At 32.7% G+C, this 14,131-nt stretch overlaps 1 protein-coding gene across 2 annotated transcripts in view; it reads right to left on the minus strand.

The window, feature by feature from the left end:
- Positions 1-438: 438 nt before the first annotated feature.
- Positions 439-14,131, minus strand: part of LOC128982417 (chromosome-associated kinesin KIF4A-like) — a 57,520-nt gene continuing 43,827 nt past the window's right edge. Inside the window, exons 19-23 of one of the 2 annotated variants that reach the window (XM_054401374.1) lie at positions 7,685-7,867; positions 7,043-7,192; positions 5,753-5,838; positions 3,717-3,785; positions 439-891 (exon numbers count right to left, since the gene is read on the minus strand). In XM_054401374.1, coding sequence (XP_054257349.1) covers positions 3,755-3,785; positions 5,753-5,838; positions 7,043-7,192; positions 7,685-7,867 — 450 coding nt within the window. In that variant the 3' untranslated portion in view covers positions 439-891; positions 3,717-3,754. The remainder of the gene's footprint in view (positions 892-3,716; positions 3,786-5,752; positions 5,839-7,042; positions 7,193-7,684; positions 7,868-14,131) is intronic. The other variant, XM_054401375.1, reaches the window with a different exon arrangement.

Consider the following 14,131-nt stretch of genomic DNA (forward strand, 5'->3'; position numbering starts at 1 on the left):
TCACACATTAAACAGTATTAAGTTGCAATAAAACTCAGATTTTAATTCCAAATAGTGTAGATATCTTGATTAAAAAAAAATAAAAAGAAGATAGCTTCCAATGTTAAGCAATAAGCTTATTGGACAAAATTTAAAATTGAGATTCATATTTTTTTTTTAATTCTCTAACTTATCCAAGATATTATGTTAAAGAGTCTTTTTGCACAGTTTCATGTTATTTATTTTTCCATTCTTAAATTATTGTTTAAACATCATAAGATGCATCACGTACCAGTATGAGAATTTACTTTGTTAATTCAATTCCGTAAACAAAACTACTACTAATAGGCCTAAATTTTGAAATTAGCATTAAAACTGTTTTCTTTTTTGTTTTTAGTTTTTTTAACTGTAGAAAAAACTACATTAAAGGAGGCGTTTTAAACTGATACACATTTGATGTACATTTTTAAATAATTTATTAAAACAGTGTGATAACAAGAGATCCTTAATACATTAGGCTATATTTTAATTAAATAAGAGGACGGTAATAAACTACATAAATATATACAGGGTTCACAGCATTAATAACACTTGTAAAAAAATACTTTGACGTTTGTAGAGTTCACAACATTAACAACAACAAATGTAAATAAGTACTTTGACATTGGTGATGTTAATCAATTTTTGAGGGGAATTAATTCTTCATTCATTTTTTTTACATAATATTCAAAATCAGAGAATTTCAACCAAGGGCTAAAATTAAAATTGGCTGTAAAACTAATTTTTGAATATGGGTTTAAAAATAATCATATGTCTAAAGATAAAAACAATTATATACATTAGTCTTTCTCTTACTTATATTTACATGTACACTGATCCTCCAGAAGTTAAAACTAGTTGAGCGGCATCAACCTAGGAAAATACAAACATTGTTAATAAACCCACATTAAACAAACATTGTGTCATCATCAGCTTAGTACTTTACTTGTGAAGTTTTGTATTCCACAAGATGACTTTGTCATAGTTCAATAAATTAACACATAACACAAAAACGACACACAGACTCCGTCCCCGACCAATGTCGCGACTGTATGTTCAGCAAGCATTTTCAGGACCGTTTGTAAGCAGGCCTGCAATGTCTCTTTTAAATGTTTACCTGTTGTGTGGTTTTTGTGTTCGAAGCCATCTGGTTGAATACAACACTTAAAGTACTCAGCTGATGATGACACAATGTGTCAAAACATGTACTGACTGAAATTCACTATCCAGTATTGAGCTATTTGACGTAAGTAATTTGTTCTAACAATAAAGTTATCTACAGCTCAGGGGCTTAGCAATGAATAAAAAAAAAAAACTATAAACCCCAGATGTCTTTGTTTTCATATGTAAGCTTGCTGAAATCCACAATAAGGAGCTGCTTAAAGGGGCTCAATCGTATTGATTTGTGATTTTTCAATCACAATAATGGCAGCTTGATGAATTATGAATATAACCTATGCACTTACATAACTACAAAATAAAAATAATCGTATATAAAATGATCAATATGTCCCAGGTAAGATTAGGTGAGCAATATTAATATATTTAGTAAAAGATCAAACACGTAAGATCAAAGAGCATGCAAGATCTATAAGAAAATACTGTACCACCACCATGTTTAGTCCAAAACAACCTTTAAATATATTAGTTCAGCATCTATATGGGGTTCAGTATGCAATGAGAGTGTAACATATTTTCACTTCTGATTGTTTTGGGACATCTTGCAGACGTCCAAAACCGTTAACTAACGTGTTTTTTGACATGACAGAAACATGCTCTAAACAGCATTTCAATATAGAAAAAAACCCAGACATCTGCGATATAAATGATGACATCTCTTACATTTTAAGAAATTTTTACTGACTCAGGTATATAAAGTACAGTATAGACCACTTTAAGATGAACAAAAGACTTTAAATTTGGCTTGGCTTGGTGTTGAGCACTGAGGTATAATAATATAACTGGAGTAACCACTCTGTGTTTTAAAAACGTACCACTGTTTTTGATGTTTTTGTTTCAGAGCTTCGTGTTGTTAGGTTGGCCAGGTGATTGGTTGGTGGGATTTGTCAAATTATAGGAAAAATCAAGATGGCGTCATCCTATTGTCTTGTTGATAGCAAACAAAATATGTCAACATTATGATTGCAATATAAGTTAAATTATTTACTATACGAGCAAGATCAACCCGTTTTAACAAGATCATAAACCGATGGTCGTTCTTTATCAAATGCCATAGGTAAACCTTGTAGATATTGTTTGTAGATATTGGTTTAGTCTTGACAAAACTAATATCTACAAACCAGGAAACTTGACTAGCCTATTTTCACCACATAGCTTGAAAAGAGGTAAATAAGTTAGTAGCCTATTTATTTACTATCAAAAACAATTTATAATGTTTCAAAATAACTTTAAATGCACAGGTTTTAACGTGCAATGTCTTAAATAAGGCTTTTATATAAGTCCTTGAAATAACGGGTAGGTCTAACCTCAAATGAATAGTTTGGTTAGGTTTGAATGAATTGGAATTTGACAGCATCCCACCAACCGATCACACGGCCAACCTAACAACACGAAACGCCGAAAACAAACCAGCAAAAACAGTGGCACGTTTTTCTCTAATGTTTAACCGGAGAGTAGTGACTCCAGTTATCATCTATATCTCAATGGTGTTGAGCCCAAACCTCAATAAAATGATAAAAAGTAGTATAATTACAAGTTTTAACAGTAACACTCACCCACCCAAAAAAATTGAACATCCCCCTCCATGTATGGGGGATAACATTTTAAATGACTGACTATCGTATTCATTCAGACTTAAATCTCTTTGGAATCTGCTAGAGACTAAGTTTTGCATAATTTAGCACATGACATCAAAGTATTGGACAAACTTTCAAAGATGACATTTTTTTATTTTAACTTCCTTAAATAATACAAAATGGCGGAAAGCTTTAAGTGGAAAAAATAGCAAACCTGCAAACTAAGTGAATATCCATTTTCTTGATTGGATTTTCAATTAAATTCATTTAAATGACATTTGCTTGGTTAAGTACTTAGGTTTACTGCTACAGGGAGGGTAATTGTGTGTGTTATTTTAAGTAAAATAGCTCTTAAAAATGGTTAAGAAAAAAAATTCGGAAATGTTATGTTTAGACGGTAAAAAATTAGAAAAACCAATTTTCACCCCATAAATCCCCTATAAAACCTAGTTCCCATGGTCCGATCACGCTGGTTCGCGAACTCATTACAATAAACTTAGGTTTACGTGTACTCATTTGTACCAAAGAAAATATTAATAGTGCTGCACCCTGTTGGTAAATCTTATAACCCTTTTAATGCTTTTGCATATCATAGAACCACCTTTTATAGTTGAAACAGCTGACTAAATACTTCATTTTCCTTTAAAAATGAATACTCATAAAGTTTACAGAGCTACTGGGGCAGAGCCAGAAAGGATTTTTGAGATAAGAATATTCCTATATGTTAATCACCATGCCATGAATGTGAGCTATTATCATGCCAAATTTCAGCCCAATCCGGCCAGTAGTTAATGCGTGATTGAACTTCAAACAAACAAACAAAAAAACACTAACTTTCACATTTATATTATTAGTAAGATAACATTAAATGAATGACCAATGATATGATTGATGAAAATTACAAATGATGATGAAAACAAAATTACTTATTTTGAATTCTACCTTTTCAGTAGCGCTCTTGAAGTCACTTTCTTTAGATTTTAAACAATAGTACTTTTTTCAGTGTTTTCCCTATAACACAACATTGATTAAGTTATCTTTTCTTAAATAGTTATAAGCTGTAAATAAATAAGTTGTAAATAAAAAATTGAAAAGGACCTTATGTATGCAACTTGGAGAGCTTTGAACTAATCATGTATAAATGTGACCTAGAGGCATATTGGATGACGTAAAAACTTAGGTCCTTGATTAAAGGGCTACAACCAAAATCAATATCGTGAAGATAGAGATGGTAAAATTCTTTCAAAATCCTGTCAACATTACGATTCTGAATTAATGACGCTCACCTACAACTATTTTACTACTGTACTTGCAACATTAAAGCAAAATTTAGGACAAAAACCTAAATGGGTGAGGTTTACGAACTCCAAATTTCATGAGCTCCAATGGTATTAATTTAATAAGCAGAGCGTTTCACGAGCTCGAAAATTCATCAACTCCAAAAGTACAGTCCTTGGCAGAAGTTGCTGCAGGGGTTGCCCCGGTCAGATTATTGGTCCAAAAATCTTAAATAACTTACCAACAAGTTTAATTACTCTAGAAAATCCCTATAAGTTTAGACTTTATTTAAAAGAATGGCTCAAGACTAAAACTTTTTTTTCATTGGCAGATTATTTTAAGGACTGCTGGAATTAGGTATAAGTAAACCTTCACACTCCTGCTGGCTCAATTTTTTTGTCGTGTAACAGTTGTATTTTGGGAAGATTTAGTTGTTTTATGTAAATACAGATGTATTAGTTTTATCTATTAGTTTTAAGTCTTTATTTAACCATTGACAATATGTCCTGTTATTATGATGTAACTCAATAAATAAAAAATAAATAAATAAATTATTAGCCATGCGCCACATAACATTTTGGGTCCGTTAATCATTGTAAAGAATCTAATCCAACCTAACCTAACCATGGCGGACGGTGCCTGCAATCTGAACGTGACAACCCCTGCAGCTACTTTTGCAGCTACTTCGGGACTGTATTTTTGGAGTTGGTGAATTTTGGTGCTCATGAAATGTTCTGCTTATTACGATAATATTTATTTATTTTATTTATATATACTATTACTATATACTATTATAAATTCTATTGGAGTTTGTGAAACGATGATTATTTATAACTTATGTTATTGGACTTGGTGAAATTTGGAGTTTGTGAATCGCTCTGTTTATATTAACTGTGAAAGATAAACTTTCAAAACTAAATTTGACTGTATATATTCAATATATAGGCTACCGGTACTAGAATGTGTAATGTGTCAACAATCAACTAAAAAATCATATGTCACTAGAAATAAGCATGATATAAATTTATCAAAACATAATCTCAGCTTCTACAAAGAAATCCTTATTATAGGATCAACTTATCACTTTTTTGAACAATTTTATTACCAAATTTAAAGTAAAGTAAAACAAAATAATTTCAAAAAATTATTTAAGAATCATTTGCTAAAAAAGAGTTATTATTAATTTGAAGATTCTTCCAATGTAAAAAAAATAAGAACATGTTGAGATGCTCTGCTGGGAAAAAATACTAACAATATGTAATTATTCTTATCTGTAAAATAAAATAAAAATTAAAAAAAATCTGATGTAGTCTGACATTGACATTTCACACTATTTGTGTATTGTACATACAATATGAATAATGACTTTTTATTCTAAAATGTTTAAACACCTTACTACTGGAGTTGGTGAAATTTGGAGTTTGTGAAAACACTCCCAAACCAATAACTACAAGTGCAGCAAAAATGTAAATTGAATTTGTAATATAAAAAGTAAAATGGGTTAGCAATCTATTGAACAATACACATATTGCAGTTGTTTCTTTCTGTTGTCTAATGTAAATTGGAAGTGCATTCTAAAATCTAATTACAAAGCTGTGTGTAATTCAACTTGTTAATTTCTCATGCAAGGTTTTAGACAAGTTGCTAACGAAGAAATTAATTTAAAACAAGCATTGATACACATTTTAATTTTTTCTTACCTCGGTTTTTTAAATGAAATGTTGCTGTCATCGCTTGTTGAATCATTTTTGGGACTCATGGTTGATGACATATTTGCATACTGTTCCTGAAAAAAAATCATTAACACATTTTAAGTAAAATCATTAGAATAATTGATTGTTGTCAGTTTGAGTCTGGGAATCTGACACTCACAAGGACTGGGTGGGTGTCAGATTATCAAATCAAATAAATATATTTATTTCCATTTAGTACAGCAAATAAAGTACGATAGGATAGGTCAGAGTGCATTTTACAAATTTTCATGAAACAAATGTAGTGTGAATATAAAACTAACTTAAATCGTATAGTATAAAAATATAGAACATAATAATTAATTAAAAATATTAATTCATTCTTCAAGCTGGCCTGGAACATCAACCATAGATAAAGTAGAAAATAAATAATTTCTTATAAAAATCATACATTGATAAAAGTATAATTTTTCAGTTTTAATGTGAAAAAAAATTTAGATACTATTAATAAAGAGTGGGGATTTTTATTTAAATATAGACAATGATTTCGAAATTAATTAGGCAAGAAAAAAGAGAGTGAATGCAGTGGTTTTTTTTAAGAACCGGTTATAACATTTTCTCTTGAATGTTTATTATTATAATTTTAGACGAGGCCAATGAGTTTATTGCAAACCTTAGGAGCTACGAGAACATGGCTGTTTATAAAGAGCTGTGGTAGTCTAGTATGTTTTTTATTTCTTGAAGTATATCTATCTGTGTTCATGGAATTTTAGTATTCGTGTGATATTTATTAAATAGATAGTTAAGTAAATCAAAGATAGATATACAGATTCATAATGGTAGGAATTTTCAATCAATCAAAAAGAGGTTTACAATGTTCATAGTTCATTATGTTCAGATTTAGTGATATTCAGTTCATAGTTAGTATTAGGATTTCATCTGCCCTGCTGCAATTTCCCCGGAGAATGTGCCATATGTCTATAACTCCTATCTGATGATTGATTGAAAATAGGCAGTTTTAACTAAACAGTAGATTTTTCCAAGCAATGAACTAGAATTCTTAGAAATATATTCCTAGGCGTTGTAACTCTTTTGTGTTTTTTCAAGAAAACATTGCTTGGGCCTATTTATTTTCAACACATGTTTATTTAGTTTATTAATCATTGCATTCAGCTGTTTCAGAAAGATCTGAAAAGCAAAGTATAACTTATACCTTATACCTATCATAGATTCAAACAGACTCACCTATATTACATTAATTTAAATGTACTATAAGTAACTCATGTCTGTAGTGTTTACCTTGTTTTTGCACTTAGCGTCGTCACATGAACAGAGCCCCGTGCACAAACTGTTATTTTTCTTGCAGCTGCAAGTTTTCCTCTGACAATCTAACTTGCAATTACAACAGGGCTGCCCATTTATGTTTCGTTTCACTGCTACTTTCTCCTTCTATAAACATAGAACCAGTTTTAAGAACTCCTTTAGTACAGAAAAACGATCATGTGTTGTATTCTTTATATATGTAGCTTTTTAGTCTTTATATCATTGTACTATGCACAACACTCGAGAAAGTAACTAATGACAATAAGGGAACTCACATCTAGCTCAACAGTGGATGGAAATAACTGTATCTTCGCCCAGATAGATTGGTAGCCTGTGCACTGGACACTAGTACTCTGTTTGTTGGGATGAAGTGGTTTAAGTGAGCAATATAAATCACATAAGTACCTAGAATCTGTTTTATACTGTATTAAGTTGATGACAAAAAAATCAACAGCAACTGGAATTCACTGTCAGCAATTATGAATAGTGAAGCAATAATATTTTCAAGTTGAACAAGGCCGCAGAAAACTGATTATGATTTAAGCTGACTGAAGCTATCTTTGATATAAAGCTCAGCGCTAGGCTTTCTAGAGCGACTGGAGAGATGTACATACTAACCGCGTTCCCTCGAGCATCCTTGATGTTCTCCCTGATGCTTTTTAACCTATGATAGACGGGTGTCTTTCGCCAATCAGGATCGTTTGACGAATCATCAAGGTCGAGGTCTTCATCATCCTCTTCTTCAAAAAACTTTCTTCTTGTTTCAGGGGTGATAGCAGCGTTCCATTCGGAAGTCTTTTTCTATAAAAAGTCAAATCAAATAAATCTTCATTATCATATGAACACATGCATTGATAATGTAAAATAGGAGGCAGTGCATCAATCAAATTGTCAGCAATAGCAATAGATATGAATAATAAACAAACATGCAAAAACACTTAGAATAAAAAAGATTAATTATAATTTGTAGGGATGGACGAGATTGAATTTTTAGATTCGAGACGAGACGAGACGAGATTTTTTATTTCTCATAAAATTTCGAGACGAGATCGAGACGGGATTTCCCTTCTCATACACAACGGGAAATGCACGTTCAAAATTTTTACCTGATTTTGTAACATTGTTAGATGACTGTTTAAATACAAAAATAATGATAATAGGCAAGAATATTTACAATCTTTTATTAAAAAACATCAGCATAACATTTTTTTATTAATCACGCCTAACTTATTAAAAATGCCTACGATTAGGAAACATAGTGATATCAGTTAGGATAGAGTTCAACTTATCCTAAAATAAAATAAATCATAAAATAAAGGCAATATTAATTTTTATAAAATAGTTACTTGTTTTGACTTTTTATAGTAATAAAACATTCCTCACACTGCTTACACTTAACAAAACTTCTCAAATGTTATTAAAGTAATATTATTAAAATAATTAAAGTAATATTTACATTTATAGAATTAATTAAATAAGAATGCCTTCGCAAAAGAAACGCAACTACAACACGCTCCTGTATTGCGGGTATTGCATTGACTTTCTGCAGGCGTTTTTAATTTTTTTTTTTTTTTTTTTTTTTTTAATTCTCGTCTCGATAAAAATCTCGGCCAAAAAGAAATCTCGTCTCGTGTAACGAGATTTAAAATTTCCCGAAAATTTCCCGAAATTTCGAGACTTGACCATCCCTAATAATTTGATTTACAGAGAAATATCACATGACCAATCAGACAAAGGTATTCAGTAGTAGTAGCTAGCTACTGTCGGGGAAATAAATATGTGCACTCGAGTTTGAGCCTAAATATCTCTGAGATGAATTATCAGATTTTGTTGAAACAAAAATTAAATGTAAGTTTGTTTAAATACATTTTACGTGGTAACAATTTAAAAATTTTCCGTTTACCAGAAAAATTTATATAGTTGAAAGATCCTAAAAAGTACCGGTTTTTAAGGAACTCTGCACTAACACTGAACTTTAAAAATTAATTGTAAACAAACCACTGAGCCAATCTTTCTGAAATTTTTATGGCTTATTGGTAGGTTTATTGTTAACATTTCCATGCATTTTAAAATTTTTACTCACAATAGTTTTTATGCTGCTGTTAATTTTTAAAACCTATGCTAACATCGTTAATAAGACGCTAAAAATTTCGTTCAAAATACCATCGTGTTTGTCGTGACACAAGAAATAACACCAATATGATAGATTTATAATGCGAACAAAGGTGTTTTTTAAACAGATTTATATTTGTAAACAAAAATTTCTCCCGCGACTGGCAGCGGGCCGCCTGGTGTGCGTACGATATTTCCCAGCCGGGCGGGAGCGCGGCGAATCTGCGACGTTGCCGATGTGTACCTGGCCAGTGGCCACCACACTGACATTGCATGGGCAGCCTATTCACTCACGGCAAACAACTTTGAAAATCAATATTTAGCTTCTGCCTTAATTTTTCGATCGTTGGAAACATTTTTTGAACGTAAAAATCATATAAGTACCTTCGTATCGCTCCCACGGTAAATTGGTCCACATTTATCCTTGTTCCGATGTTAAAACAATTGGCCACATGATCATACACGGGATAACGTTTGTCACAGCACTTTTCTTTTTCCGCATGAAAGAAACAAATCGCACTAACTATCATCTGTATTTCACCATCGAAAAAATTCCGGCGAGGAGCCATTTTCGAATAGATGTTACCGACCGGTGTAAAAATCTAAGACGAACTGGTTAGCTTGGTTAGTCATCTCTCATAGCGACCATAGTTCAAGAAAGGTGGGAGCTAATGTTTACATTCCATTACTCATCGGATATTCCAGCTGAACGCAACACTTCCCGGAAAGGGTGATGACCGCTCCGATTTCTACTCTCAGTTGTATATTTAAAAGTGGCAAATTAAAGAAACCATAAAATAAATACTGGTGGAAAATATTTACTTGGCGTTTAGCTGTTATAATTTTTTAACTAGCTCAATCAACACAAAACAGTTGGCTTGTTGCTTGTAATACAAAATTAATTTTTCATACCACCATAGTTAACTTATTATAATGTATTTGTTTCATGACTAGTTAATTAGAATATATTGTTAGTAAATTTATGTAAATTTCAAACTAAATATTGATATACACAGTTGTTTGCCGTGAGTTAATACCGATGCAATGTCAGTGTGGTGGCCACTGGCCAGGTACACATCGGCAACGTCGCAGATTCGCCGCGCCCCCGCCCGGCTGGGAAATATCGTACGCACACCAGGCGGCCCGCTGCCAGTCGCGGGAGAAATTTTTGTTTACAAATATAAATCTGTTTAAAAAACGCCTTTGTTCGCATTATAAATCTATCATATTGGTGTTATTTCTTGTGTCACGACAAACACGATGGTATTTTGAACGAAATTTTTAGCGTCTTATTAACGATGTTAGCATAGGTTTTAAAAATTAACAGCAGCATAAAAACTTTTGTGAGTAAAAATTTTAAAATGCATGGAAATGTTAACAATAAACCTACCAATAAGCCATAAAAATTTCAGAAAGATTGGCTCAGTGGTTTGTTTACAATTAATTTTTAAACTTCAGTGTTAGTGCAGAGTTCCTTAAAAACCGGTACTTTTTAGGATCTTTCAACTATATAAATTTTTCTGGTAAACGGAAAATTTTTAAATTGTTACCACGTAAAATATATTTAAACAAGCTTACATTTAATTTTTGTTTCAACAAAATCGGATAATTAATCTCAGAGATATTTAGGCTCAAACTCGAGTGCACATATTTATTTCCCCGACAGTAGTAGGATAGTAGTAAGTCTCTAGGATGGATGACATTAAATAACAGAAATCTATTCAAAAGGATAGTGGTAAGTCTGTAGGATGGATGACATTAAATAAAAGAAATCTATTTTATATTCTACTAATATTATAAATGAGAAAGTTTGGATGTATGGATGTATGTTTGTGACAAGTGAACGCGAAAAATACTGGTCGGATTGGGCTGAAATTTGGCATGATGATAGCTCACATTCCCGATTAACATATAGGCATATTCTTATTTAAAAAATCCTTTCGGGCTCCGCCCCAGTGGCTCTGGGGTTTCCCATGTTAACCTCATGAGAAATGGAATTATTGAATCTTAACAGCTGTTTCAATTAAACAATTTGTTTCTGTTAGATGATGTTCAATAGCATTAAAGTTATCAGAATTACCAACAGGGTGCAGTACTATTATTTCTTTTACATTTATGACAACAGCTAATTTGCAACCAAAAGGTGAGTGAGCGTAGCGAACGAACTTCAACCTGGAGGCAAGTTAGCGTAGCGAACGAGCTAACCTGAAGGCAATTGAGCGCAGCGAACGAGCTCCAACCTAAAGGTGAGTGAGCGTAGCGAACAAACTTCAATCAGGACGTGATTGAGCCATGCGAACGAGATAATCTTGAAAATTAAGAAGTTAAACGGGGCAAAGCCCGTGGGTTACAGCTAGTATATATATATATAATAGGTGAAGCCATTTTTTGTTAACGCAACTCCTCCCTTATTTGTGGACCAATTTTAACGTTTAAGGTGTCAAAAGATTCGTCTCAATATGTAGTTTTGCAATAAGGGTTTAGAATTCCTACTATTAAGGGTGTGAGACCCTCTCAAAGGTCGGGCTTTCCCCATAAATGAAATACATAGAACAAATTTAAAAAAAAAAACAGCTGTTTACAAAAAGAAACTCATTAGCTTTTTGGGAGTAAATATTAATGTTTGTAATATTCAGTAAAAGACCAAGTTAGCTAATCAGTTTTGTTGGAAGAACAGAAAATGCTCCAAAGTTCAAAGAAGAAATATTGAATACGGCAGGATGAGACAATTAATAATAAGATATCTTATGCGTATGAGGAGAGTAGAAAAAGAGAGGCCTGGTCTAACAGATACCCATTCACTTGGTGAGATGAATAATATTTGCCACCTCTGCTATACTCTGCTTACTTTGGAAGTGATAAAATATACGAATCACATAGTGTTGTCACGGTGGTAAAGTAAACTTTCCTAATGTCAGATGAAATTAATGCATCCAAGAAATGTTTACTTCTGACACTGACGGATCGAGATATTTCAAAAACTATAGTAATGCATTGACTATGATAAGTTTAAGTAGTAAGATTATACCAAATCTTGGCGGACCTTATGTTTATATTGTTAACTTTTGTATTGCTTGCTTGACTTCAATTTACAAAAACGCAAATGGATTGTTTCCTTTTAGGTTATGTTGCCAGTTCCTCGGACAAACTTATACAAAGTTTTTTGACTGAATCCACCAACACAATCCAGACATTTCAAGTCAAAAATAAGAAGTTTCAAAAACTCATCTGCCATTGATAGTTTTAGTGGCAATATAAGACCAAACATCTATATATTAATTTGAAACTGTTCTTTGTGACAGCTAATTTGAGAGAACGGCTGGGCGTAGAAACTCGGTAGGGGTATCTAAAGAAAGGTCTTGGTCGGTAGATGAACCATCAAAAGAGAAACGTGGTAAATTCCCTCGGGGCTCTGCCCCAGTGGCCTTTAAATTCCTATTCCATGTTATTCTTATGGAAGAAAAACGGGGGTTTTGTCACAGCTAATTTGAGAGAACGGCTGAATGTAGAAACTTGGTAGGGGTGTCTAAAGAAAGGTATTGGTCTGTAGGTGAGCCTTCAAAAGAAAAACGAGGTAAATTTCCTTGGGGCTCTGCCCCAGAGGCCTTTAAAGTTCACTCAGCAGTTTCGTTTACATTACGACCATATGGATAATGTTACACTACTTTTAATGAACCAGCTGTTAATATTAAAATTGTATTCAAAGGTCTACTGAAACTGTCAAAATTAAATGTTTACACATTATTATTTATGATTTTAAATTGATTCTCCACTGCATGGCAAGTTTTTTTTATAGTTTCAACAAAATGATGAATTTATGATACGTTTTAAATGTGTAGTTAAAAAATCTATGCTTTATTGCTCTTAAACAATTTGAAATTATGAAATCAGTGTGACATATCAGTTTTAAAGGAACATATAATTATTCCATATCGGGTTAGCTTATACATATTGTAAGGTTCAAGAATATTATTGAATTCAAGAAAGAAGACCAGAAATAGAAATGCATTTATTGGTACAAAAGTTCTCGATAATCGGGTTGAAAATTGTGTCATAGATGAGGAGAATGAGAGCTGTGTTCGAGTTTTGGAATAGACTAACTACGGAGTATGTTTCGTCTATGGTTTTAGTGAAGTAGGTAAATTAATGTCAATTCAGGTATTTAAAAAAATGTGTACAGGGTTTTTACTTTGATGTACACATCTAGCTAAGTCGAACAACGCATCTAAACCTCACTACATACAAAACATTCGGAAACACAACAGTGCCATCACATCTCATCGCATTTGAATAATTTGTTACCAAGGCTGGATTAGGTTATGGATTTGGTTCCGCAAATGTTCAAGATTTGTGGTCATATTTCCTACAATTATGGTTCATTCCATCGACAAAATACATGCACAGCTTTATGTGATCGATACCAAAACTACCCCATAAGTTAATCAATTAGCAAGTAAGTACAGGATGATTAAATACATGGGTCGATGTGGCTAGAGTAGAGAAGGAATTAAAATTGCTTGGATCGAAGTAAGAATGATACTGCGTTCTGGAGAATCAGATATTTTTATAAAATACAAAAAATTCCGTCAGATGACAGACCAATTATATGAACTCCTTTCCTCATATAGTGAAAGAGGCTTTAACATGAACAAAATTCATGAACAAGAAACAATTGTAAGACTCCTGAAAAGCCTTTTGGGCAACCTAAAGCCGATGAAAGGACAAAAAATATTGAATTCAACGAATTCATCAACCACGTTTTTTAGGCCCCTATTAGACCAGGTAGCCTGGCGACGTCGCCAGCGACCAAACTGGCTACTCAGCTTGTCAAGGGTCATTGATTCTTATAGATGTTATTACATGAGGGTAGCCAGCGACGCAGCCACACTTTGGCGACCGACTAGCTACAGAGCCCCGTCGCCACTGCGGTAGCCACTGGCTAGTGGCTACCCA

The sequence above is a fragment of the Macrosteles quadrilineatus genome, unplaced genomic scaffold (assembly GCF_028750875.1).
Source record: "Macrosteles quadrilineatus isolate MER2022 unplaced genomic scaffold, UCM_ALF_1.0 Scaffold_300__1_contigs__length_110914, whole genome shotgun sequence".
In the NCBI taxonomy this organism is placed as follows: Eukaryota; Metazoa; Arthropoda; class Insecta; order Hemiptera; family Cicadellidae; genus Macrosteles; species Macrosteles quadrilineatus.